The sequence below is a fragment of the Stereum hirsutum genome, assembly GCF_000264905.1.
Source record: "Stereum hirsutum FP-91666 SS1 unplaced genomic scaffold STEHIscaffold_4, whole genome shotgun sequence".
NCBI lineage: Eukaryota > Fungi > Basidiomycota > Agaricomycetes > Russulales > Stereaceae > Stereum > Stereum hirsutum.
Window position 1 is genome coordinate 1,169,200 of NW_006763134.1, and position 24,425 is coordinate 1,193,624.

At 52.7% G+C, this 24,425-nt stretch overlaps 5 protein-coding genes across 5 annotated transcripts; 3 read left to right on the forward strand and 2 right to left on the reverse strand.

Moving 5' to 3' along the window:
- Window positions 1-187: 187 nt before the first annotated feature.
- STEHIDRAFT_154685 (uncharacterized protein) lies at window positions 188-717 on the reverse strand (the record flags this gene model as incomplete). The annotated part of the gene is made up of 3 exons (XM_007301846.1): window positions 188-270; window positions 335-349; window positions 405-717. 3 exons carry the CDS (start codon window positions 715-717, stop codon window positions 188-190), a joined length of 411 nt encoding a protein of 136 aa, XP_007301908.1.
- Window positions 718-2,353: 1,636 nt separating this feature from the next.
- Window positions 2,354-4,002, forward strand: STEHIDRAFT_129556 (uncharacterized protein; the record flags this gene model as incomplete). The annotated part of the gene is made up of 4 exons (XM_007301847.1): window positions 2,354-2,835; window positions 2,896-3,020; window positions 3,079-3,776; window positions 3,841-4,002. 4 exons carry the CDS (start codon window positions 2,354-2,356, stop codon window positions 4,000-4,002), a joined length of 1,467 nt encoding a protein of 488 aa, XP_007301909.1.
- Window positions 4,003-11,767: 7,765 nt separating this feature from the next.
- Window positions 11,768-14,026, forward strand: STEHIDRAFT_166926 (hexose transporter; the record flags this gene model as incomplete). The annotated part of the gene is made up of 12 exons (XM_007301848.1): window positions 11,768-11,859; window positions 11,918-11,950; window positions 12,005-12,131; window positions 12,184-12,335; window positions 12,394-12,425; window positions 12,493-12,592; window positions 12,656-12,856; window positions 12,922-12,986; window positions 13,041-13,210; window positions 13,269-13,495; window positions 13,563-13,725; window positions 13,805-14,026. 12 exons carry the CDS (start codon window positions 11,768-11,770, stop codon window positions 14,024-14,026), a joined length of 1,584 nt encoding a protein of 527 aa, XP_007301910.1.
- Window positions 14,027-15,277: 1,251 nt separating this feature from the next.
- On the reverse strand, window positions 15,278-17,927 carry STEHIDRAFT_166927 (uncharacterized protein). Its single transcript, XM_007301849.1, has 5 exons — window positions 17,282-17,927; window positions 16,659-17,112; window positions 16,346-16,449; window positions 16,184-16,283; window positions 15,278-16,111 (listed from the first exon to the last, which is right to left on the reverse strand). The coding sequence occupies exons 1-5, from the start codon at window positions 17,720-17,722 to the stop codon at window positions 15,474-15,476; spliced, it is 1,737 nt and encodes a 578-aa protein (XP_007301911.1). The 5' UTR covers window positions 17,723-17,927; the 3' UTR covers window positions 15,278-15,473.
- A 1,142-nt stretch (window positions 17,928-19,069) lies between these two features.
- Window positions 19,070-24,368, forward strand: STEHIDRAFT_138109 (uncharacterized protein). Its single transcript, XM_007301850.1, has 5 exons — window positions 19,070-19,365; window positions 19,937-20,469; window positions 20,535-20,772; window positions 20,885-23,773; window positions 23,850-24,368. Exons 1-5 carry the CDS (start codon window positions 19,192-19,194, stop codon window positions 23,895-23,897), a joined length of 3,882 nt encoding a protein of 1,293 aa, XP_007301912.1. The 5' UTR covers window positions 19,070-19,191; the 3' UTR covers window positions 23,898-24,368.
- The last annotated feature ends 57 nt before the right edge of the window (window positions 24,369-24,425 follow it).

Genomic DNA, 24,425 nt, shown 5'->3' on the forward strand with positions numbered 1-24,425 from the left:
TGGCTCTATCCGAGCTAGCTCCCCCGTGGACGTTCGTCGCCCATCGCGTACGGATCGCAAGCGAGAGCTGGGGTTGGCGTTGAGTGAACTTGCTGAGTGTGCGTGGAGGGACAAGTCACAAAGGAGGGCTGGGCGAAGTATCCACGTACACGGATGATATTTCCGGTTGACGCCATCCTAGAGACCTCTACATGTCCAAGGCACTCGGTGAATGGTAAAGGAACATGTCGCTCCTTCGTTCCAACCTCTCCCTCAGCATAACCACATTTACTGATGAAACACCATCGGGTCTCTCTCGTCTCGCTTGATTCCCTCAAAACAAGCAGGTACGTACCATTGATACAGAACTCTATCATAGCGTTCATCAGTCTTTGACCCCCTCGATGACCAGGACCACCGCCTACTCCAACGAGCCTTGAGGTTGTCCAATGAGGCTGTATCGAGACCGCATCGAGCGAGAAGCGCTTTAGCTATCATCTGGTCCTTTGAGTCGGAGGCCTCAAAGCTGTGGTCTTCTAGCTGACCGTGCTGATGGATAGAGGAGATTTGTTTGCGCTGTGTTTCGGTTTGGACTAGATGCTCGATGGGGATTTCCGTCGCCAGCCAGTGTGCGTGCCCTTTTTTACTCTTCGTTCCCTGTGCCTCTGCAGGTGTATAGTTGACAAAGGTGGCTCCTCGCTTACTAGAAGCTGCCAAAGGCTTTGAAGGTGGAGTCATTGTGGTTGTATCAGGGTAGGATAGATGGGCAAAACGAGTGGGAGTGCTGAATGCTGAAGCCGAAAAGTACGAGTACACCCGCCCATATGTCTTGGCTTGACTCGATAAATTTGAAACTCTTCAGTACTAGTGGTCCTGCCTCACAGTTTCATGAGTATATACAACATACGCCACAGTCATACTCGGCAGGGGCACCAGGCACACGACGAGATGCGCCACAGTGGGCAACATCGACACTTATCAGAGAATTTAACTGCTCATTTCTGTCACCGGTTTGGGAAGACTGAGATATTGTTTAACAATGTTTTTCGTTGTTGCGCCCGAAGAGTACCCACCGTTCGAGGATCCTCCCCTCCCTCGCTGCGCTCGGGGGGTCCCCCAAGCCGGATCCTCTCAGGTGGGCACACTAAAGACTCGTTCGGGCATTTTTTTATGTTCGGCCTCGCTAACGCTCGGGGGGAACCTAACCCTAACTGAACCTAACTGAACCTAACTAACCTAACCAGAACCTAACCAGAACCTAACCAACCTAACCGGTGGATCGCACGCTCGATCCACCGAGATTTAATGCGAGAATAAACGAAAAAAGAATGTTTCTCTTGGGCGGGATAAGTCCTCGACAAGCAGACGCAGATGTGCCCAAAACGGAAGGTGGCGTAAGTTGTCCGTGCCTGGCGAGTGTGGGTATGGCGTATTTTGTCAACCCTCTTTCAGATGCCCTGCAAATGCCCAGAGAATTACTGATCCACGTCGACTGTGTTGCTCGCTAATCGCATGGTCTCCCGCACCACGACCTCAAAAACCCTCTTCTTCCCTCTGGTAGAATAGCAAGAGCTTTTTTACCGTTTCATCGTCTGGATTCTATGACGTCGTCCCTACGCCTTCGACTTTGAAACCGCTGGTCCAGTATGGTTTCATATTCTGCTGCCTCTCCGCTCGCTGCTTTGCGCAAGTTTCAGACATGGCCCGATAGCATATAAAAGACCTATGGGTGCGAGCAGGCTTCTCCACACTGACATCTCATTCCGAGCTATACCAAGCCGAATTGTGCTGCTCTCTTATATCTCTGTGCTCAGGCCTGGCGCCACACTCTGCGATAGCTTCACTCGATCTTCATTTATCAGTGCACTTCCTTCGATATGCCATCCCAAGCCTCAGCGGAGCCGACATTCACCGATCCTTTCAGCCAACCGACCACGCCGGTCGTAGGCTTTAACAGTGCATCGTCTGCCCCACCAGACGACTCCCGTCGCGGTTCCGACGATAGCGACAAAACCCTCTACGACGCGGACGCTCTTTACGATAAATCCAATGGCGTACTCACCAAACGCCGTGAGTCCGGTGTTAAGCCACCTCAACCGGCTGGGAGCAGTGCCTTCTTCTCTATCGAACCCGACGACCCGAGGCTCCAGTTCCCTGTTGAGCAGCTCATAAAGGATATCGATGAGGAGTTCATGAAAGAGGATAAGGAATTGCATCGTTTGAACAAAATGACCGGCAGGCAGAGGATGAAGGAATCGCTGAAGCTCAAAATTGTGAAACATATTACTTGTACGCTCTCCTTCTTGCTCTCATCTCACCCGGTAACATCTCATCTTACAATGCATTAGCCCATATCCATCGTCAGCGATTCCTCATGAAGCTCGCCAAAGCCTTGCTCAAATTTGGGTGCCCCACTCACGCCGCTATGGCTCTTCTTCACGATGCCGCCAATATTCTCAAAGTCCAAGTATCTTTCGTTACGCTTCCCAACACGATCATCGCATCCTTCGGTAATTGCGAAGAGATGACTTCCGAGATCGAGATGCTCAGTGGAGGTGGCGGCCTTGACCTCGGCCGCCTGCCAATGGTCCGCGTTGTCTATTACAATGTCGTTCACGACATCATCAGCGCGAAGGACGCTATTGACTGTCTCGACCAACTCATGGACGGCAAACCTATCCACGGCAAGCTCACGAAGTGCTTCTTCGCCTTCATGCTCTCCGCCCTCATCTGCGTGATGTCTTTCGGAGGGTCGTTTGTCGATATGTGGATCGCGGGCCTCGGATCAGCTACATTCTCAGCCGTCCGCTTGTTTGTGATACCCAAGGTCCACATGGGCTACGCTAGCGCGTACGAGTGAGTGTTTCTATCCTTTGTGCTAGCTTGGATAGTGGCCCTTACTATTGCTCGTAACAGAATCTCGATGACTATCGCTATTTCCTTCGTTTCCCGAGGTTTGAGCAGCATCAGAAGCGAGGTGTTCTGTTACAATGCGATCTCGTCCGCCGGCATCGTCTCCATCCTCCCCGGTTTCTTAATTCGTACGTCTAATTATATCATCTCTGTCCGAGTACGACCTCACTCAAATATGTCTTATAGTGACCAGTTCGCTCGAGCTAGCCTCGAAGAACATTCTCTGTGGTGCCGCCAAGATGATTTACGTCCTCGTCTTCGTCCTCTTCATCACATTCGGCCTTCAACTCGGATCCGATCTCTATCTCCTTCTGGACCGCGGGGCCCGTCACAAATTCGCTGAAGTCGCTGCTACCTACCTGAACCCTGTCCTCTACGTCGGGTCCTTCGTTTCGGATTCAATGAAGCTCGACGGCACCCCGATCTACGTCGGCACCTTCCAATTTCAGTCTCCTGCCATCCAACCGAAGGACATGCTTGTCGGCTGCCATCGACCGGCGGACTTCCCTTGGTACAAGCAACCTTTCGCATGGTGGTCTCTATTCTTCCTCGTCCCACTGTATACTCTCCTGAGCTCCATGGCGAACATGCAACCGGTCTTCAAGAGGACTCGCCAACAAAAGCGATACGCGGGCGCGGACGGCAAGTGGCAGACCACGACTGTCGAGCGTTGGACGTTGAGCGCCGACTTGGTGGTTATGGTGATGATTGCGATCTTGTCGTACACCTGTAACAAGATCGCGAAGATGTACATCTTCAACCAGTCGGATGTCGTTGCTGCTATCGGGGCCTTCACGGTGGGCGTGATGGGGAACACGTATCAGCGCTTGGCTGGCGGGACGGCGTTCACGTATATGGTCACTGGGGTCTGTTTCTTGGTTCCTGTGAGTTCACCGTCTCTCGCTGCTTGTCCTTCGTCGACTAATGATTTCCTTTGCCTGTTTTCAGTCGAGTTTCTCTCAGACTGGAGATAACTTCTCCGGGGATATCATTGATATTGGAACGGCCATGATCAGGATTAGTGTTGGTATTTCGGTTGGGCTGTTGATGGCGCGGTTCATTGTGTGCACGTTTGGGAAGCAGATGCGGAGTGGTAGTCTCACTTTTTGATTTCTGATGTTCAGCGCTCGATATCTGCAAAATATACATTCCTTCAACTTCAAGCTTACCTCTTTCATGGAGATTTTGACTGAACACACCTTGTCATTCAATAAGACTCGCAAACGCTCAGGCTCGTCGCTGTATTTGGGTGCGACGGGCCACAAAACGCCACACCGAGCGCCGAACCAGCGGTCCGTTCCCACCGGCATTGCTGCATCGAGGTGCTTCAGTGTGCGCGACCATGGCGATCCCGCACTACCACTTGTACTTGGACTGCATCTATCCTACACCTTGAGCTCTACATGAACCTGTAACGAAATGCTTCAAATATGTCGAGCAGAAGACGGCACAGTCCTTCAGGTACTGTTATTAGAGATATTGTCATGGCAGTTCCATTCATGACCTCTTACAGGTTAATGCCTCGCTGTGGGACATTGAACAGTGCGTGTAATGAACGCGTCGCGTGCCCTCATGCCTGACTTTGCTTTGATATAGACTGGGCAGTCTGGAACTTTTCTTGCAACAGGAGACAGGAGTAGATCAAGACGCTGTTGTAGCATATCTCTCGGACGGGAGGCTCTTGAGGAGTGACAACGTCAGAGAACTGGCTGGAGCGGCTGACCAGGTGCGTATTGTGAGAACATCTGGACCCTTCGCCACCGATTCTGACATCTCCAAAGTCTATATTTGTTTTCAATAAGTATTATCTTGATGAAGACCTGGATGAAGTTCTCCGTTCATTGAAGGTGGACCCGCCTCTGGAACCACCAATAGAGGGTAGGACATCTCCCTTCGTCACACAAATACCCCTGAGCAGTATTCAACTCGATGCCCCAGATCCTGTAGACGCCACCCCTCCTATTCGACTATCTCAATTAGGTGCTTCCTACCTTCGCGCGGCTCTCACACATCAGCAGACAATAAATCAATTAGTCCCAACTCTACATTATCAATATGCTGCCCTTCGAATAGCTCTCAGCCATCTCGACCACAACATCCTGACTATATCCGGAACCTTTGATGCCATAGCTATGAATGCTCAGCGTGAACTGGATAAACAGTCAACTTTGCTGGCTGGCGTCGATGCGGACCTCGAAATGATCAATCGTGTGTCAGTGCATAGAGACTTCGTTAGTCTGTCGGTCAGAAGGGCTATGGATGCAGGTGAACGGGGACGAACATTGGGTGACTACGTCTCAAAAGAAAAGATGAGACAGGTCGCGGAGGCGTGCTCAAGGAGTCATGGTGAGTGCTGCTCTTCAAGATCCTAATGCAATGGTTAGAAATGATGAAATGAAGACGATTTGAAGGAGCGATACCAGAATGCTAATGGCACCATGCAAAATCTCACGAACGGGGCGGCTGAGGTCAGAGATGTTCTGGCGGATACTCGGTTAGCATATCCAGTATTCTTCTAATGTCTGTGTTGTCTTATATGTCGCCTTAGACTCATTGATGCTGCTGAAACAGTGGCTCAACGCTCACGAGAGGCATATGATAAGATGGCGGAGGATGTGGCAGCTCTTGAAAGTGAGTTCATCCTCGCTCACACGCTTACTTACTCGACTCACTCTATACAGGACCAGTGACTGACTCCGATGGAGTGCTCCAAGGTAGGCTGCGTCCTCTTACATGTTCACAATCCCCTCAAACATTATTTTAGAGCTCCGCCAACTGGATGCCGATATACGCGAGTGCTTTTCTTCTGTGGCCGAGTTGAAGGTACGATTTTCGTGCAGCAGGCTTACGGTATGCTGAACGTGTGGCCCCATCTCAGAACGCACTCACCGAGCAATGCCTACGAGCGCTTCGGCAGATCAGCGTCCTGAACAAAGACCTCGTCCATCTCACATCGTCACTTGCTTCTCTACAGGCAAGTACCCGTGCAAAAACCAGCTTCCCACACATTCAGCGCCTGCACAATATGATACACGCATATGGTGCTACAGTCATTGAAGTTGTGCGGCGGAAGGAGTTCAGTGAGTTGTCATGCTACGACCTACTAGTTTCCTTAGTCCTGATGTGCAATGCAGCGAGATTCTTTTATCAGCGAGCCCAGACGATTCTGGAGGTCATGGCCAAACTCTCGTGAGTATATCGGCCGTCATATATTAGGTTTGTCAGAAGCTGATGTACTCGAGGTTATTCAGATCTTCGGAGAAAAAGCGACGACAGCTCTATCGCGGGGAGGTTCAAGGCCAGCTGCCTTTCGAGACTAGAGCGATGGGCGAAGTGGTACCCGCTATTGATTTCTCTCCCACGGGAGGTGGCGACCTCGAAAATGGCTATTCTCTGGAGAGAGATGATGTCGAAAGTATGGCTTCCGATATGTCGGTCGTGTCTCCTATTCTGATGTAAAGTCTGAATATAGACATGATGCGGGTCATGGATGAACTTGAGCAGTATGCTCGTTCTCTAGATGACGAAGACGTCGCTCTAAATATCATCCGTGAAACGAAGGCCAGCTTGGAGAAGTTGGTCGTGAAGATGGATGGCCTGGAGACAAATTTCGATCGAATAGCTGAGCGTTCCCGTACGTTTCTCTCAGAATTCCCTGGGTACTGTAGCTCTGACCACTCCTTTTCTATCAGTTATATCATCTTCGAGGCTAGCATTATCACGGCGACGTTGTGGGTATGACCTCTATACAGGCTTTTCAACTACGCTAACGTTGACATTCGCGTTTTAAGCTTCGGAAGTAGATGGCCAAGCCTACCAAGAACTTCTTGATCGTCTGCGAGTAACCCAACAAGCGAAGAACGAGCAGGAAGCTTCATTCAACACCGAACGCGCATCGATGCAGTCCGAGATTGCACGATTGAAAGCCCAGCTCAGTGAAGTTGACAACACTTCATCCGGCGAACAAGAACGTGCAGACCAGCTGGAGAGGGAGCTACATCATGCTCGCGGGCAGGTGGAGAGTGAAGCTGCTGGACGACGAATAATCGACGAGCGTCATCAACAACTTTTGTCGGAGGTGGCGTCACAAAAGCAAGAGCTGAGTAAGGCTTTGGCGGAGGCTACAAGTCAGACGAAGGCAGCGGAGATTCTGAGGCAGCAGCTTGCGCAGGCGAAGGCTGAATTCATCGAAGTCAAAGCGCTAGAGGCACGTAACGAGGAAAGGACGACCGCGCTGCTCAACGACCAAGCACAGAACTTGAAGCGTCTCGAGGATGCTCGATCGAGAGGGGAAGATCTGGAGGCGCAGATCCAAGCTGTGAGACAGGAGAGTGATGAGGTCAAGCAAGCTATAGAGGAGGCAAGGCGAGAGAAGGACAGGATGCTGAAGGCACAGGCCTCAGAACATGAGAGACAGATGCGAGACCATGTGGCGGAAGCGGATGGAGATCGTGCAGTATTGGAACACCAGTTCTCCGAGCTTCAGGCGGAGATGGAGGACATGGAGAGGCAGGTGAAGGAAGCCACGACTCAGGTAGAGATGAAGGAGGCCGATGTTAGCGGTCTGAAGGAGGAGTTGCAGAGGGTCGAGTGCGAGCTGAGGGACGCGCAACATATCGAGACGGTGCTACGGGAGGATCTTCGAGCGGGACGGGCGTCGCAATCTGATTTCGAGCACAAACTCGAGGAGAGCAATCGGCTCGTGGCCCAGTTGTTGGACATTGCCATGGTCTATCGGACGGCCGTCTTCAAGGCTTCCAGTCTGGTCCAGGCTGCGACTTCACATCCGCCAATGTCGAAATCCATCACGCATCTAGGCGACTCTGCGGCCTTTCCAACACTCATCCGGAACCCGACCCGCGAGCCCCTGGAAGAGCCGACTCCCATCGATCCTTCCGACCCAACTGCGGCCGTGGAGGCATTGAGGGCTTTCGACCACGACCAATTTTTGGAGATCATGTCGAAACCGGGCTCTACAATCCGCAAGTGGCAGAAACAGTGCAAAGAGTACCGCGAACGTGCGAAGGCGAAGATCTCTTTCCGGAACTTCACAAAAGGAGACCTCGCTCTATTCCTCCCGACTCGCAATTCAATCTCGAAACCGTGGGCGGCGTTCAATGGTGCGTAACTCAGTGTGTTTTGCGTGTTGGCGTGAGCTCTGAAGTCAGAGCATTCGTCGTGAATCCTCGACGATGACTCTCACGGTCCGTGGTAGCCGTACTGACCTCCGACTTTTCCTATCAGTTTCATTCCCGCACTACTTCCTCCAGCCTAACGATCATCTGAGCCAGTCTTTGAAGACAAGAGAGTGGATCGTGGCCAGAATAACCTCGATAACAGAGCGCGTCGTTGACCAAAAGGTATGGACTGTATCCTCATACAAGCAGCCTGCACTACGCTGATTCCTGTTGAAGGATCCTTCAAGTAACCCTTTCGGTCTTGGTGATGGTGTTAAATACTACCTTCTGCAAGTTGAAGACTGGACCCATACGGCCACGGCGGCCAGGAGAAGATCCTCAGCACCTCACAAGGTCTCCGCCGAGCCGACCGACGGCTCCACTGTGCCCTTGTCGCCGCCTGCAGAGTTGACACCAACCCTTCCACAAAATGAGGTCGAAGAGGCCTTCGAGGTCACTCGCGCCCCAAGCTCCCACCTTTTCCCTGTAGTCCGCTCAAGATCAAACTCTAGTCCGAGCGCTGGCCCTTCGTCGTTATCTAAACTACTTGCCCAGGCTGGACCAACCTCGGAACACCCAGCGCTTGACACCATCCCACCATCCCCGGATACACCTGTTCGTTCCCAATCCCCTGTGGCTATGTCACCGCCATCTGCAGTCGCCCCATCCCCTCCTCCTCACCCGCCACGGCCGAACTTGCCATCGCCACTTCGACCTGGCTCTCGAGCCTCCCGCCTCTCAACCTCCTCTTCACGCTTCTCAGCAGGCCGTTTACCCACGTTCGGAAGCGCTTCTTCTGGGACTTCTGCAGCAGCTGCCGTCAAAGCTGCACCTACCACGGCGCTCTCTGGTTCGCCTACTTCCCCCGGTGCCGCCGACGGTCAGGTCCAAACAGGCACGACAAACACGACCCCCTCGCCAGCGGAGTCTACAGGCGAGGGGCTCTCAAATATCTTCCTTCAACGCCGAAGGACGGCTTCATATCATGTTCAGCCTCGGTCTCCGCTATCCACCACAGCTACTACCACGAGCATTGCGACAATGAACAGGCCTACATCGGGGAGTGCTTTTGCGAGCTTGGCTAGTTGGGGCTCAGCGTTTGGGAGGAAGAAGAGGTCGGATTTGGCGTCAGACTTAGCACGGACCGGACAAGACGACGCGGACAACCCGGAGACGGAGAGGCGGGCCAGTGGGGAAGGGGGCTCATCAGCAAGGGAACTCTTACAGAGATTTTAGCACTACGTTTGCTCGCGTCGGTATCGTTCTTCGTGCCGTTGGTCCTTTCGTGACGATAGTGATGGTGGTGGTCATTGGGTGCTCTGTTGGGCATGTTCTTGGTTTATTCCTGCGATCGTGAGCTATTGTAACGGCGGTGAGAGTGGCGCGAAGGGGAGATTGCCCAAGCGAAACTAGAGTTTCTTTTAAATCTACTACACGACACTTATGTTTGGATGGTGTACATACATACGTTCTCTTTATCCTGCTTTCCAGTTCATATCGTTCTTCTAATCGCAGTCATTCATTCTTCCCATCATGTCCACAAGTGCCCGAAGTGTCCGTACGGACGAAATGAGACTCTCACTGAAGTCAAAATAGGCTCAACGTCCATGTCCTCATTCTACCCGGTATACCCATTCCTGCCACGATCCGCTCAGAGCCTCAACCCTCTCCCATTATTGATTATCGCTCCTTCATGCTATTGGAATGTACGTCTTCTGACCTGCTGCGTGTTCTGCTCTACTGTAAGTATAGCAGTTCCTTGGCGCGTCCGAAGCTATCGGATGAAGTATTCGTCCTGTTATCCTGAATTTTGAGCGAGCGTGAATAGACGTGGGAGGGAATTTGAGAAGAGCGGAGCTAAGACGCCCTCTGGGTCGAATGAGGGGAAAGCAAAGACTGAGATAGTTGCAAAGTGCCTGATGACGATAGTCATAAGAAGACAAGACCGTTAGGACGATGGTAGAGCAAGGCAGAGATGATATTTGTGGGCCGCCATCGCAGCCGGAAGAGCATTCTGGCAGCAACGGTACGCAATATGTCGGGAACTGGGCACAGGAGAAGAGGTGAATTCACAATACCGAAGACAAGCGGCGAGATTAGGAGGCAGGTCCGGGGACGGCATGACCTAGTCACGGGTGAGGACGACAGACAAATATCAGAGAAAAGACGACCAATATCCTGATCCGAGATGTCCTCGTTGACGGATCACTGTAGACGATGGAGATTCCGGAACATAATCGACGGGGCAAACGTGTCCGTGATATGTACATTCTGAGCACCATTCTAGACAATATGTTAGAATGAGAAGAGCCAAGAATGCGGAGAAACTCGAGGGAATGCCGACGATTGAGATGAGACGAGACCAACCGGATAGAAAGAAGGCTCGATTTGATGATCATGAGAATTCACTGATACCCTGTATCATCTTGGTGCACCCTCTGGGAATAACTCTGGAGCAATGCGCACCTAGTGTGTCGACCGCCCGCCGCAATCATCAGAATCCCAGGCCATCCCTGACCTATCCTCCGAGCGCCATAACGGCGATGTCTTGAGGGAAGACTCGATGGGCTTGTACGGTAAAACGTCGGGGCAGATATGCCAGAAATGTCTGGCTTGATCAGGTACATGGGTATTAGTGTAGAACGCCACACCTCACAAATCTAAAGGTGTCTGTAAGGAAAAACTGCTCTCAATAACCGCGTTGTCTCGTTAGACATAATCTCTCATCCGTAGCTTATTGTCGGAGCTTGGTGCACAAAAGATGCACGTTGCATTGGTTGGCAATCCAAGGACGTGTGTTCCCCAAGAGCTGAACGCGAGCGAGAATCAACTCCCAGAGTTCTAAAAAAAACACCTGTGTGTCGTCCCTCTCATAGATACAAATGACGACGCTTAGTTTGGGATGAAATTAGCAAGGCTCCATGCGGGCCGCATCAAGACGCTGAGAGAACTGGTTGATGGCCCGGAGCAAGGTCAGGTGCGTGGTCACACGGCCAGGCGAAACAATATGGTTCGACGGGTTCCGCTCAGTTACCGACCATTTACCTCGAAACTGAGTGTATTGACGTCGGCATCAGACAAGAAAGAGTCAAAACCCAAAGAGATTCTGCGATGCGCTGGCAGCGATGCTCGTGGAGGAGGAGAAGACGGTGGCAGTGAATGGCGGTTTAAGTTGAAGATTGTTAGAATGCGTCCGGCGCTTTCCACGTCGGAGTTTATACTAACTTCAATGCCAAGGCGCGCTCGTTGGATCGCCCGAGACCACCCGAGTTCACAACCTTTCTCTACGCGGCCCCAGATATGACCGATATCTTTTGCAGCATACCATCTTGAAAGCCGATTTCCATTGTATGTGGTAGCGGAGGAGCTTGATGATCGTATGGGACAGGTATTTCATACCGCAGCGCGTCCCGTGGGGCGCCAGATTTACCCCACACTGTCTTAGGTACCGCAAACGAGAACGAAGGGATGGCGCAAGGGACGTTGTTCAACGCTTGATGGCGCACAGTGCGGCGAAATAGCGCATATGGAGAATTCTTGGACAAACCCGTCGCTTGGTGCATGACCACGGCCTGGTCAGGCCCTTCCCTTTGCAACGGCATATATATACAGATCACTCGCTTCTCAACTTCCCGTCCCGTCTCTGTGACTTTTCCTCTTCCTTGCTTAGTCCCTTTCACCCGACTTGAAGGCCTACCATGGGTGCTGGTGCAATTGCTACACAAGCTGGCAGTGACACGGGCTACCACCATCTCATTGACCCCAAGAAGACGTGGTACAACAATAGGCGGTCAGTTGCTGCATTTTCTTCCAGGCCATTGAAGTTACTGACCCTTGTGTTGGTTTAGAATCATCACGCTCAATGCATGGCTTGTCTTGCTGTCCGTACATGCATGTTCTCGTCTGTTTTCCTGAGTACTGATATTCTCCCTTAGCCTTATCACCTCCTCTACGAATGGCTACGATGGGAGTATGATGAACGCTCTTCAGTCAGAGAAACAGTGGAACGCTTACTTCGGCACACCCGAAGGGAGCAAGCTCGGTCTCTTCAACGCCATCCAGGTCAGTACCAGACATGAGGGCCGTTGACTTCCTTTCCTGACACGCTCTCTAGAATATCGGTGCCTTGGCCGGCTACCCATTTGCTCCTTATTTGTCTGACGGAATCGGACGTCGCGGGAGCGTTTTCTTGGGCGCCGCCATCATGTGCGTCGCAGTAGCTATCCAGACTGCTGCTCAGTCCTTTGGAATGTTCATTGGTGCAAGGTCAGCGGGTTATCCGCCTCATGCTACAGGAGCGTCTGTTCTAATGTTGGGTATGCAGATTTTTGATTGGTTTCGGTCTCACATTTGCGGGTAAGTCACATTCACTTGATAGTTCAGTTAGCCTCTTGATCGATTGATGACCCCAATCTCAATTTAGCCAATGCCGCTCCCATGCTTGTCACCGAGCTTTCGTATCCCACCTACAGAGCTCCCATGACTTCGTTATACAACTCTCTCTGGTACTCTGGTTCTATCATGTGTGTATCGGTTTTATCCTCGCCAGCCATTGCCTGTAATATTGACAATCACATGGCGATTAGCGCTGCATGGACGACATTCGGTACACAGCACATCCCCAACGACTGGTCATGGCGTGTCCCGTCCCTTCTTCAGGGCCTTCCAGCTGTCCTCCAGGTGTTCCTAGTTTTCCTCATGCCCGAGAGCCCTCGTTGGCTCGTCAGCAAGGGTAGGGACGAACAGGCTCTTCGGACACTCGCATACTACCATGCAGACGGAAACGAGTAAGCAAACCACCCGTGTAACTATAACTGTTCTCTAGAAGCTATCTCACACTTTTGTGCAATAGGACTGACCCCCTGGTTGTCTACGAGTACGAAGAGATCAAGGCTGCCATTGACTTTGACAGATCAGGTATGTCTGCCATGTTAGGTCCTTTGCAATTTCTAGATTGACGCTCTTTAATAGTTGTCTCCAACATTGGTTACAAGTCGCTCTTCATGAACCCAGGAAACAGACGTCGTTTGCGCATTATCGTTGCCATCGCCTTCTTCTCCCAGTGGTCCGGTAACGGCCTCGTCTCTTACTACCTCAGCAAGGTATTTGACACCATCGGGATCACCGATCCTACCATTCAGGTATGCTGCCGCTGTTTCATTCGTGATGCATGACATTTACTCGGACGCACTACTGTAGCTCCTAATCAACGGCATTCTGCAAATCTGGAACCTGTTCTGGGCAATGTTCGCATCCTTCATGGTCGAACGCATCGGTCGTCGCATACTCTTCCTGGCCTCGGTCGCAGGCATGCTCCTCTTCTTCACCTTGCAAACCATTTGCTCCGCCCTCTTCGCCCAACACGGATCTTCCGCTGCAGCGCACTCCGTCATCGCATTCATCTTCCTGTTCTACGCATCATATGAGTACGTTATTTTCGCCTAACTCCAAGAATTGCATGATCCTGATGCATGATTATCTGACCGACGCTAGCCTTGCGTTCACACCATTGATCGTGTCATACACCGTCGAAATTTTGCCATTCGCCCTCCGTGCCAAGGGTTTCAACATCTTTAACTTTACCATCTCTGCCGCTCTCATCTTCAACCAGTATGTCAACCCAATCGCGCTCAGCGCCCTCGGCTGGAAGTACTACGTACGTGATTTTTCTGCCCGCCCTATGCATATCATCTTGACGTCGTCGATCTTACCTCCCTCGTTTTTCGTTTCCACAGATCGTGTACGTCTGCTGGCTCGCTTTCGAAGGCGTCTACTGCTACTTGTACATCATCGAGACGAAGGGTCTTTCCCTCGAGGAGACTGCTGCTCTCTTTGATGGCGAGGACGCGACTACACATATCGCTGCGCAAGGTGCTGTGGCTCAGGGATCACCTATTACCGATGAGAAGGCATCAGCCGATTCACTCCACGAGCACCATCTCACGAAGGACGCATGATCCATGACACCTCATATTTTGTTTATCCTCCTTGTCCCATGTCCTCTTACGCTCCGGATGTTATGTTTCTCTGAGGGTCGGTGGTCCGGTTGTATCAGTGGCTGTTCACGATGTTCACGCCTGTACTTTTAGTTTCTCTCGTTTTCGAGTCGATGCTGGGACTCCGCGTTTGGTACCTATCTCATCGTTAACGTGGTTTCATGCGTCTTGTTATATTAGTTATCATCTCCACCTCGGATCATTTTCAAGTATCTTATGTGCTACGCAATAAAACACATTACTCTCTCAAACATCCCAACATCTGTGGTCTCATGACCCTGTGCTATACCACGGCCCGCAGGTATTAGTATTGTGGCAGCCGGTACGCAGAACGATCATATGAGGCATTCCTTTGAGGAATAGCGTTTTGACGATAGGCAAGACGTCACAGGGGAAGCAAGAGGAGAAGGCAAGGCGGTCAAAGTTACTTGGAGGAGTTGGAAACGCTAATAGTTCGCTAATATTGGCGTTCGGATAACGACCTTCGCGAGCCCGTGCCATAGCAGGTGGGTGTCTGTGGAGTGAAGCATTAGTTGTAGTGAACACATGTCAGTTGGAAACGCCATAGCGGTTCCTACAATCCCAAAATATATCTGAATCTAAAAGGAACTCGCTCTGGAAGGGGGCCTTCATACTCAGACGGCCTTCCATTTTTCTCTTCTTCGACTTCCCAGAATAGCAGCAGGAACGGAGCCGCAGATCAACTTGTACTTAGACCAGATAGCGAGAAAACCACACTCGTTTTGTTCAGTCGCTGCTTCTTAAATAATACCACTGCACCCAAGTATCATACGCACCCAGACTCGAGTACTTACTCTGCTCCGCAATATTTAACGGCTTAAAATAAGCTTTGCGCCCGCGATATCCTTCGCTTCCTATCGAGTTTGGGACGTCCACTGCTACGGCCAAGCTACGGCGCACAACGCTATGTATCAGGCTTGCGAGCTAAGCTGAAGGACTTGCGACATGGAAGGAGGGAAGTAGTTCGAACTTTCCCCGTGCGCCGTACGGAGCCACCCGGAACTGCCACCGTCCCACGTTGCGGACCCACATAAGTTCGTCCACACGCCACTCTCCCGGTGGCAAGTCGATGTGGATATCTGATCACTGACCAAGACTCCGAGCTCTTAAACGACCCACATCTCCGCGCATTAGGAGTCACAACGAGCTCGCGGGGTTGAATGTGCGCCGGTAGTTCGGAAAGAGGAGGAGGAGAGAGATGAATATAAGTAGATCAAAAATAGTGACAGACAAAAACGAAAAAAAAATGAGCTAAAACGAGGGACATGCTGAATGAAAAGGAGGGAAAAAATGACAGTCCGCGTACATATGAAAGAAAGTATGAGAGAAAAAGAAGACTCAGAACAAACCGATCCAATTCCAGATCCCAAGAAGCTCAGAAAGGCCGCTACGGCCCTTCTCTCCCCTTACCCTTCGCACTCGCACCACCCGGCGGCATACTCAGCACTAAATCCGGGGTACTCATCATGCCCATGCCCATCGAGCCCTGGCCGAACATCATCTTCCCCGCCCCACCGCCACCTCCACCCAGGCCACTCCTATGCGGCGACAACGTCGGCGATCCGAAGCCACGCGCAGTAGGCGTCCCGGGCAACGACGTTTCCCTCCGTTGATGTGGAGAAGTAGGGGACGCCGCAGTACTACTAGTCATCCTATCTCCCGCATTCGCCTCCGTAAGCAAAAACTCCACCCAAAGCCTCGAAAACGACTCCGTCTCGTCCGTCTTCTCCAGCTCCACGTCTTTCCCACTGCCCAGACTCCCTGAGCTGCCCTTGGAGAAGAGTAGCCCGCTGGTGCTGGGGGAGACCGTGGCGCGCTGAAGGCCGGCTTTCATTCGTTCGTTTTCGTTCCAGGACAGGATGGTCGCGATGAGATTGAGCATTTCGAAGCGTTTGGGGTCGGCGCGAGGGGTGGATAGGAAGGAGAGGAGGACGTTGGTGACGAGGCGGCGGTCGACGTTTGTGTCAGAAGAGGAACGGCGCAGGCGACGGAGGGCTTCCATCAGGTGTTCGTTGATGATGACGGCTGTGAGTGGCGTGTGAGAAAAAGATAATGAGAAAGGAGGAGAAGAGTGATTGTGCGTAGGAGCGAACGTACCTTCGTGTCGGAGTTTACTGATGAGAAGGTTTTTCTCCTTGATCTCTTTCTCCAATTCAGACGTCCGTGAAGTGTTCGTCGTCGACTCTTCTAGTTGTAGCTAGACGTTCATTTGGTTGGTTACTGAGAGAGGTCGTAAACATGATACAGGATGGAGCATACCTCGGCTTGCAAAGCTCGATGCTTATACTCTGCTAGAGACTGTGTGACGTTGTTGAGTTGAGTCTCGTAGTCTTTCACGGCTACTCGGAGTTCGTGATCCTTTGCTATAAAGAATTGCCGAAATTGTTAGCGACCATTCCCAATGTTAAGTAGCGGCTGAGTAGACAAAGGATAGGTTCATGACAGTTGGCCATATTTCAGGCCTGCAAAGTTCACAACAATGGCCACGGATTGTGTCTGGCAGGGATCCGCACAGATAGGTTGTGTGACCGCCCGAAAGCCCGAAGACAACGGAAACATAGAGCTCACTCACCAGACTGGAAATCCTCCAACACCCCCTGCAAATTCGCCACCTTCTCCCTCTCTCCCTCCAATTCCTCCTGCACCCTCCCCACTCTCTCCCTCCCCCCCTCCACCTCCCTCCTCATCCCCTCCACCGCCACCCTCGCCTCCTCCCCCGCCACCCTCTCCTCCAAACACGCCCTCTCCCACTCGTCCCTCTCCATCCTACACCGCTCCAGCTCGACATCCCGATCCCGGAGCTCGCGCTCCCGGTCGTGCAAGGCCCGTTCGTGTTCGCGCAGGAGGGCGTCGGAGGAGGATTGTTGGATGGAGAGCGTGCGGAATTCGGAAAGTTCGGAGGAGAGGCGGTCGGATTCGCTGTGGGAGAGGGTTAGTTCGGATTTGAGGGTTTCGAGCGTGAGGGAGAGGTCTTCGTTTTGGGCTGTTAGGGATTGGATGGTTTGTTCTCTTCGGTCGAGTTCTTCCTACATGATACCAGCGATATACCACCAATGAACCAAACCAAACCACAACAAAATATGGTATCAAAGAAATGAACAAGTTCAGAAATTTGGTACGTGAGTTGGGGATAGTGAAACAACGTGAACATAAGAGGAGGTATGGGTGCAGAGAAGCCATGGAGATGAGACGTACGGCATCCTGCTTGAGCTTATTCCCCAAAGTCGAACGCATCGTGTTCAGCCTGGCCAGCAGATTTCGATACTGCGACGCGAACTCTTCTCTCTCCTGTCTCGTCCTCTCAAGCTCCTGTTGCAGCTTCTCGATAGGATCCACAACCAGCACTTCCTCTCCCTCCACTTCGCCCTCTCCCTCTCCCTCACCCCTCTCTCCACCATCTACAGCGCTAACGTCCCCATGACCATGTGCATCCCCATTCACCAGCCCATTCCCGTTGAGTCGTGGATGAGTGGTACTGTCTGTATATGCGGGCGGAGGCGGCGAGCCCAATCCGCTCGACTTTTCAGACTCGAAGGAGAGACGGCCCAGAGCGGCGTTTATAGTCTGTTGAGCCTGTGTGCCCGGGCTCGTTGCGCGCGAGGGGGGTTTAGTGGGACTGGTGGTGGCCGAGGACATCGTCGCAGTCTGAGTATTGTCGCAGTATCACAACTTCGCCAGTTATCCGAGCATATGAATATTGCCAAGATTTACAGAGAATGAGTGGTCTCAACAGTTGATAGAAGTGATAGTTAGGGCCTTGAAGCTTGAAGGATGCGGAGGTGCTATGTGGCAAGCCAAGAATACAGCAGCAACAGCAGGCAGGGAGACTGCTGGACTGTGCAATGACTGCAGTCTGTGCGGACGGAGAATTGGAAATGCCTGTTAGGTCCGGGTCCACGTCAACGTGTGTGGCGTGGGAACGACGATCAATGGTTCGCGGGTGTGGCGCAAGTACGTGTTTTGTGGCACGAAGCTTTGTCGGTGATTTCTATGGAGACATTGCTGGTGAGAAAGTGCAAACATATTATATCCAAAGATAGAGTCGTTTCGTTGAGGCTGAATGTTAGCCGTTCCGTCCCTCAAGTCTGTTCCGCTTTACACCTTCGGATTGTACGAGACGAAGTCGCCAGGAATGAGAGGGTCACCTCACTCACTTCAAATATTACTCATTTCGGCAGCGGTAGCAGTCTTACTCGTTAATGTTGGCACCGACTCACATACTTACGGAAGGGAAAGTCTTGAGCCTGGACGACATGTCGGAATATGTTCTGCAAGTCTCGGTGGCTGAAAGGACGATAATGCCACACTCATAACACAGACAACAAGGTACATCACCATACAGTGCTATGTACCAACCACGGAGACAATAAGTTCAACAATGTCACTGAATGTCACAGGATAATACGATGCTGCTAGACCGCGCATGAGACCTACTATCCACTGGTTGACGACGCTGTCGAGACGATAGATCCATCAAACGACTCAACTAATAAATCATACGTGCAAAAATGATTGAGACACAGCAACGGTGAACGCTAAGGCATAGCGTGATGGGCGTCGCATGAAAACAACAGCCTCTTCAGCTGCAACCTTGATAAATGAGTGATGGTGTGCATGGGACGCCACTCCTGTGATCAGCACCGAATCGATGGAGGGCATGCTGTAGCGGCGTGCGAACTCGTGTTGAGTGGCTCACTGATCGCCGAAAACATGTACAGAGATTGGAACCAGGTTCTCCAGCAGTGTTATAATGTATAGTGCCAGACACTGACTGGAACAGAAGCAAGCTCTAGAGACTATATTCGACGAGGCTTGGAAAAGGAACAACAGCGGCCGAAAGAGGCAGTCGAGGACTGATGTACATAGGCAGGGGCCGTAACAAGCCGGAGCCGGGAGATGGGCGCGACAAGTGAGACTGGCAGGCTCGTCGGATGCTCGCCCTCTGTCCTTCCCTCGACGACCACCGGCCCTCCTTTGTTCCCCATTCGCCCTATATAATATCCTTCGACCTCCAGATTCAGTATCCTCCTTGTTGGCAGATCCCCACAGGACTCTTCTGAATCCATCCCAACATCGTCCGTCGCCAACAGGGATATCCGAGCACCATGCCTCCCTCGCTGTCCCCACAGATCGCTAGTGCCCTTCCGGGAATCCTCGAGAAGATATCGAGTCATGCGGCGTCGAGGATGTTGTTCTCTCAGTTCCTGCTGCTACCGGTCGAACTCATATGCTGTACTTTGTCGTTTCTGGAGATGGACGATCTATTGGCTTGCATGCAGGTATGTCCTCCGTCTTTCGTCTCGGGCACCCTTTTCGACATAGCAGTGCGTCAGCGAGTGCGTAGTATGGGTGGCGGATGTATTAAGGAGAACTATACGATGAAATGGTGCCCATGATGGGCTGGTGTGCAGAAGTGTGCCCACAGAACGGGGTGATGTGTGCTCCCATGACAAATCCTCGATATATGCGTTGTGGGCAACCCAGCTGCAGACTTGGCCCTACCATTGTTTCTCACCATCGCTGCTCAACATGGGAGTCTCTTGTGCACCCTTCCTCTTGCTCTGCCGCGTCGACAGAGGACTCAGGGGTTGCTATGGAGTTAGTTATCCCCATCCTTCACTGTGGGCATTTCGCCTTCAGATGCCCACTCAAAGCACGTATCTCTCTTGAGGCCTTAAGATCACAATCTTGTACCATGGGTCTATTCTTGGAACACACATTCTCCCTGACCTAGGGAGCGAGGATACTTCCGTTCTATTTGATCGTGGGCCACAGTGGCGTGCCTGAGACAACTCTCACCCTGCTTCACCTCAAACCACTCGTTTACTCAACTGACTGCCCTGACTCTAGTGCTGCAAGACTCTTCAAGAGATAATCAAGACCACACCTAGACTACAGTACATCATCGAGCTCGCCTCAAATCAGCTTGTCTGCTCAGCTTCCGCATCGACCTCCCCAACCCTCTCCCTCACGCACACCTCTGCCACGCGTAACTCTCGTCAACTCTCACTCTTCGCTCGTCGTCGTCTCCTACTCTCCCGAATCGAGAACTGGTCCCGCCTCACCCCTGCCGCCAGGTTCTCCACCCCGATTCCGGCAGCAGGCTCGATCTACGAATTTGTAGGTGGTGTGTATGGGAACGGCCATGGAACGGGAGATGATAGGCGTGTGGCCGGCAGTATCACATTTTATAAACTGCCCTCGACTATGGACGATATCTCTCCTATGGAGGGATCTGGCTCTGGTATGGACGTGGACAGGTCGCAAGGAAGAGGGAGACGGATTCCGAAGTGGACGTTGAGCGGGTTCGATATGAATATCATCGATTTTAGCATGGACCCGGCGCAGGACCTGCTCGTCCTGATCGCTTCTGCTCCCCCTGGGTACGTCATCCCCTCTCCATTGTCTCGCGTGCGTGCATAAGGGCTAACTCTACGTGTTCTTACAGCTCCAAGTACAACTACCAGATCCATCTCCGCACACTCTCGACGAACGAGCCGCACCCACTGGCGCTTTCTCCGACACTCGACTGTAGACGTTATCCAGGCCCCGAAACGACCGACATGTGGACCTCGTTCCGGATACAGATTATGGACCAGTTCCTCGCCGTGTTGATCAAAGACGTCTTTCATACGAGCGCCGCGTTCATCGCAATTTGGAACTGGAGAGCCGGGGCTAAAGCCAGGGTAAGTATCCACAGTCCCCACCACCCCCTCTCTTTCTCTTTCCAAGCTCCCTGTCATTGTCAAATGCTAACTCTATTTGCATCGGTGGCGGTGGCGTCGCGTAAATCCACAGTGTACCATGGCGCTAGCAATGGGCGTCGACGACTTCTGCTTCCTCTCCCCGAACTACTTCATGATCGTCATCCCGCGCGGATACCTCGACGTCTACTCCTTCTCCGACCCCGCCATCTCGCGCGAATACCCTACCCTCAAACGCCGCTTCGGACTCCCGAGGCTCAAAGCGGGCTATTATTATTGGTATATCTCCGCCATGGCGAATCCGACGCCGGGGAGCAGCGTCCCTGGTGCTGCGGGGCCGTCTGTTGATGCGTTCAATCACAACTACAATTACAACGCGAATTCGGCGGACCCGGAAGCTCGGAACGAGAACGCGAATGGAAATCCTTCGAAGTATGAGAGGTTGAGGGAGGTGGAAAGGGAGAGGAGGAGGAAGGAGAAACAGCTCGAGAAGGAGCGGAGGCGGGCGAAGAAGTTACGGAAGTTGCGAGAAAGACAGTTCACGACGCATGAGGGGATGGAGGCTGCGGATGGACTCTCGACGGATTTCGGACAGGCGTTCACGTCTCTGGGCAGCGGGGCGGGACCCTCTTCGTCTTCCTCTTCCACATCATTCGGGCTCGGGCTCGGTTCGGGTGTGGGTCAAGCGTCGGGTGCGCTTTGGCCTGCTGTTGATGTGGACGAGGGAGAGGGAGGGAGTGGGAGCACGAGCGATGAGTATGATGGGAGTTCGAGTCAGGCGTTGGCTCATTCGGCGCATCAGAGCGGTTTGGTCGCTTTTGCGAATGCCGTATCACAGGCTTTTGGGCCCCCAGCTCCGCCTGCGCCTCCCATCATACCTGCCGCCATCCCCGACCCCGCCCCCACGCCTTCGACAAACGCAGACGATACCACGCCATCCAGTTCCTCGTCACGGCAGCAGCAGCAGCAGCAGCCACAACAACCACAACAACAGCCCTACCGTCCTCACAACGCTGTATCCGAAGTGCCGCAACTTCCGCCCCCGCAGCCATTCGGTCCCCGACCCGACGACGGGCTGATCGCTTGTTCGCTGGGTACCCTGAATCCGGCTGCTCAAGCTGCGGTGGATTGTTTTGTGTTTTTCGTGAGGGTTAGTACGTTGCTCGAGTTGGCGCAGGGTCCTGCCCCTAGCTCTGGTGCCAATTCCAATCCCAATTCCAATTCCAATGCAAACCCATCGCAGGCGCAGGCCAGCGTCGATCCTTCGCAGACTCAGACCAATGACGATCCCCCTCAAGCTCGGAACAAAGGAAAGGGGAAGGGAAAAGAGGAGAAGAAGCAAAAGAAGGACGAAGGGAAGATGAAGATGAAGGAGATGGGCAGCGAGAGGAGCATGACGGCGGTCGAGAAGATGAAAACGAACGGGACTTGGTCAATCGATCTCGATGAACGGCCGCTTCGTACGAGGGCGGAGGCCTTAGAGGAGACATCCACGTCATCTACACCTTCCCCTCCGGCCTCCTCCTCTTCGTCCGCTCTACCCTCTTCGCTTCCTGGATATCAGTTCGCTTCGGCGTTGGACTCGAGTTCGTTCTTGACTGCTCCTTCGACTTCGGTGGCTTCGTCTTGGGAGGATCTGGTCACGTCGGGGTGGTCCTCGTCTACGACGACTGGTGGGTGGGGGGACGTTTCGGCGACTGTGGGTGGTTGGGCGATACCGGCCACGGGACAAACACTTCCAATGCCCGTCGTACCTCCCAGTGCGCAGACTTCGAATACAAATAACACCCGATCGAGTGGTAAGACCAGGAGGAAGTCCTCATCGACGTCCACTGCCGCTACCGATGGGAGCTCCTCCATGTCCATGCCCCCTCCATCTTCGATGTTCACCCCAAACGCTTTCCTACCATCGTACACGTACACAACTCCGACCTCAACCTCGACCTCGGCCTCAGCTTCGACCCCGTACACCAGCTCGGGGACGCAGACCGACACCTTCTGGCCCAGCACTACTCCACACCGCTCCCACCCCACACCTTCAGGCAGGGTCAGCCACACGAAGAGTGTCTCGATACCGTGGGACAGTTGGGGCCCGCCCGCGACGAGGTGGTTCGGGGATATGTTGAGCAGCGATTGGCAGCATGCGGTCCATGGGTTTAGGACGGTGGAGAAGGTGCCTGTGCCGCAGACTGAGAGTGAGGCACAAACGCAGGAGGAAGGCGTGGCGAGTTCGGATTCGGATTCGACGGTGGCGAATGATGCGGATCGGGACGATGCGGAGGAGCAAAATGAGGAGGAGGTCGATGTTGAAGAGCATGTCGGGGCTCAGAGCGGGGCGAGCTCGAGCTCGATGTCGCAGGTTGGATTGGGGCAGTCGTTACCGGGCGTGGGTCCGAGCACGAGCACGAATGACGCCCCTGTGTTGCTCAGCGTCGGAAACTCGTTACTTCCACCTGGGTCCACGACAGCTATACCGACTCCCGCTAGCGCCAGCACCATCCCTCACTTCGCATATACTCCTACCCCCCAACAGCACCACACCCAGCCTCACGCAATCGTCGCTCCCCCGACCAACAACGCTGCCAACGCCGGGAATACGAATATAAACGCCAACGGCGCGACAATGCACAGGATCCGCATTCGGGATTGGAACCCATACACCATCCGGCGAGCCCAGGCCGCACTCGAACGTGAACAAGAGGAAGCTCGCCAGAAGGGCAAAGGCAAGGCCACGGCGATGGACACCGAAGCGGATTCGCAGGGAACAGCAGAAAGCGACGATTGGCGTGAATGTGGTATAGATGCGAGCGAGAGGGTGATGAGGGGTCGTTCGAGGCTCGTTACGAAGCCGTCGACGATAGCGGCTGGCGCGGCGTTCATTGAGGATATCGTTTCGTGGTTGCCGTATAGGGAGGTCGTCAGTGAGGAGGTGGTGGAGGTTAGCGATGTGATGATGGATGATTCGAGGGTGCTTTGTTTGAAGGTATGTTTCTCTTTGCTTCATCTTGCGCCTTGGTGTTTTTTTGGGGATGTGGCTGACTTATCGCTGTGCTTTGCAGAGAGAACAGAGCGGACAGCTGTATGCGATGGATGTGCTGACGTTCTGAACGCTGTGGAGGTCTTGCTTGGTGCTGATCTTTAACGGCCCATGTTCGGCCAACAACCGAACGAACGAGATAAAGCATGCTTTATACATACTTCGTTTACTTCCACCCTCTGTTGCATGTTTCCTTTTGCTGGCTTCCGTGTTTTTACGTTATCATATGCTGTATAACATTCAATCCGTTGACAATGCAACCACCAAACGCCCATAGCTCGTGAAAGAAAGCCCATCGTTCCACTACGCCCTTTCCACTTAGCATACTCACGCAGCCGCTAATCCCCTCTTGCTTTCGTTCTATTCAACACGACCAAATCCCGTCCTCTTCATTGACATACTAACGATGTTATGACTTTTCCTGGCATGTTCGAAGGTAGTCGCCTGTAGGTAGTTGGGACTACTATGTATGATTCCAAAGGCCACTATTTAGGTCGTACAAGAAGTGGGGGTACGTCTCTGATCCCGTAAGTACGTACTCAATAAAACATCATCTACACTTCGAACTGCTTCAGACAAAGGAGCGCTGAGGCCTGAG

Excerpts from the sequence above, each read along its gene's own strand:
- STEHIDRAFT_166927 (XM_007301849.1), bottom strand. The coding sequence starts at position 17,722 with ATGTCCTCGGCCACCACCAGTCCCACTAAACCCCCCTCGCGCGCAACG. Across the intron at positions 17,113-17,281 it reads ATAAGCTCAAGCAGGATGCC|GAAGAACTCGACCGAAGAGA; the intron begins GTACGTCTCATC and ends GGTATCATGTAG. Across the intron at positions 16,112-16,183 it reads CAGTAAACTCCGACACGAAG|CCGTCATCATCAACGAACAC; the intron begins GTACGTTCGCTC and ends CGCCACTCACAG.
- STEHIDRAFT_138109 (XM_007301850.1), top strand. The coding sequence starts at position 19,192 with ATGCCTCCCTCGCTGTCCCCACAGATCGCTAGTGCCCTTCCGGGAATC. Across the intron at positions 19,366-19,936 it reads ATCTATTGGCTTGCATGCAG|TGCTGCAAGACTCTTCAAGA; the intron begins GTATGTCCTCCG and ends CCCTGACTCTAG. Across the intron at positions 20,470-20,534 it reads ATCGCTTCTGCTCCCCCTGG|CTCCAAGTACAACTACCAGA; the intron begins GTACGTCATCCC and ends GTGTTCTTACAG.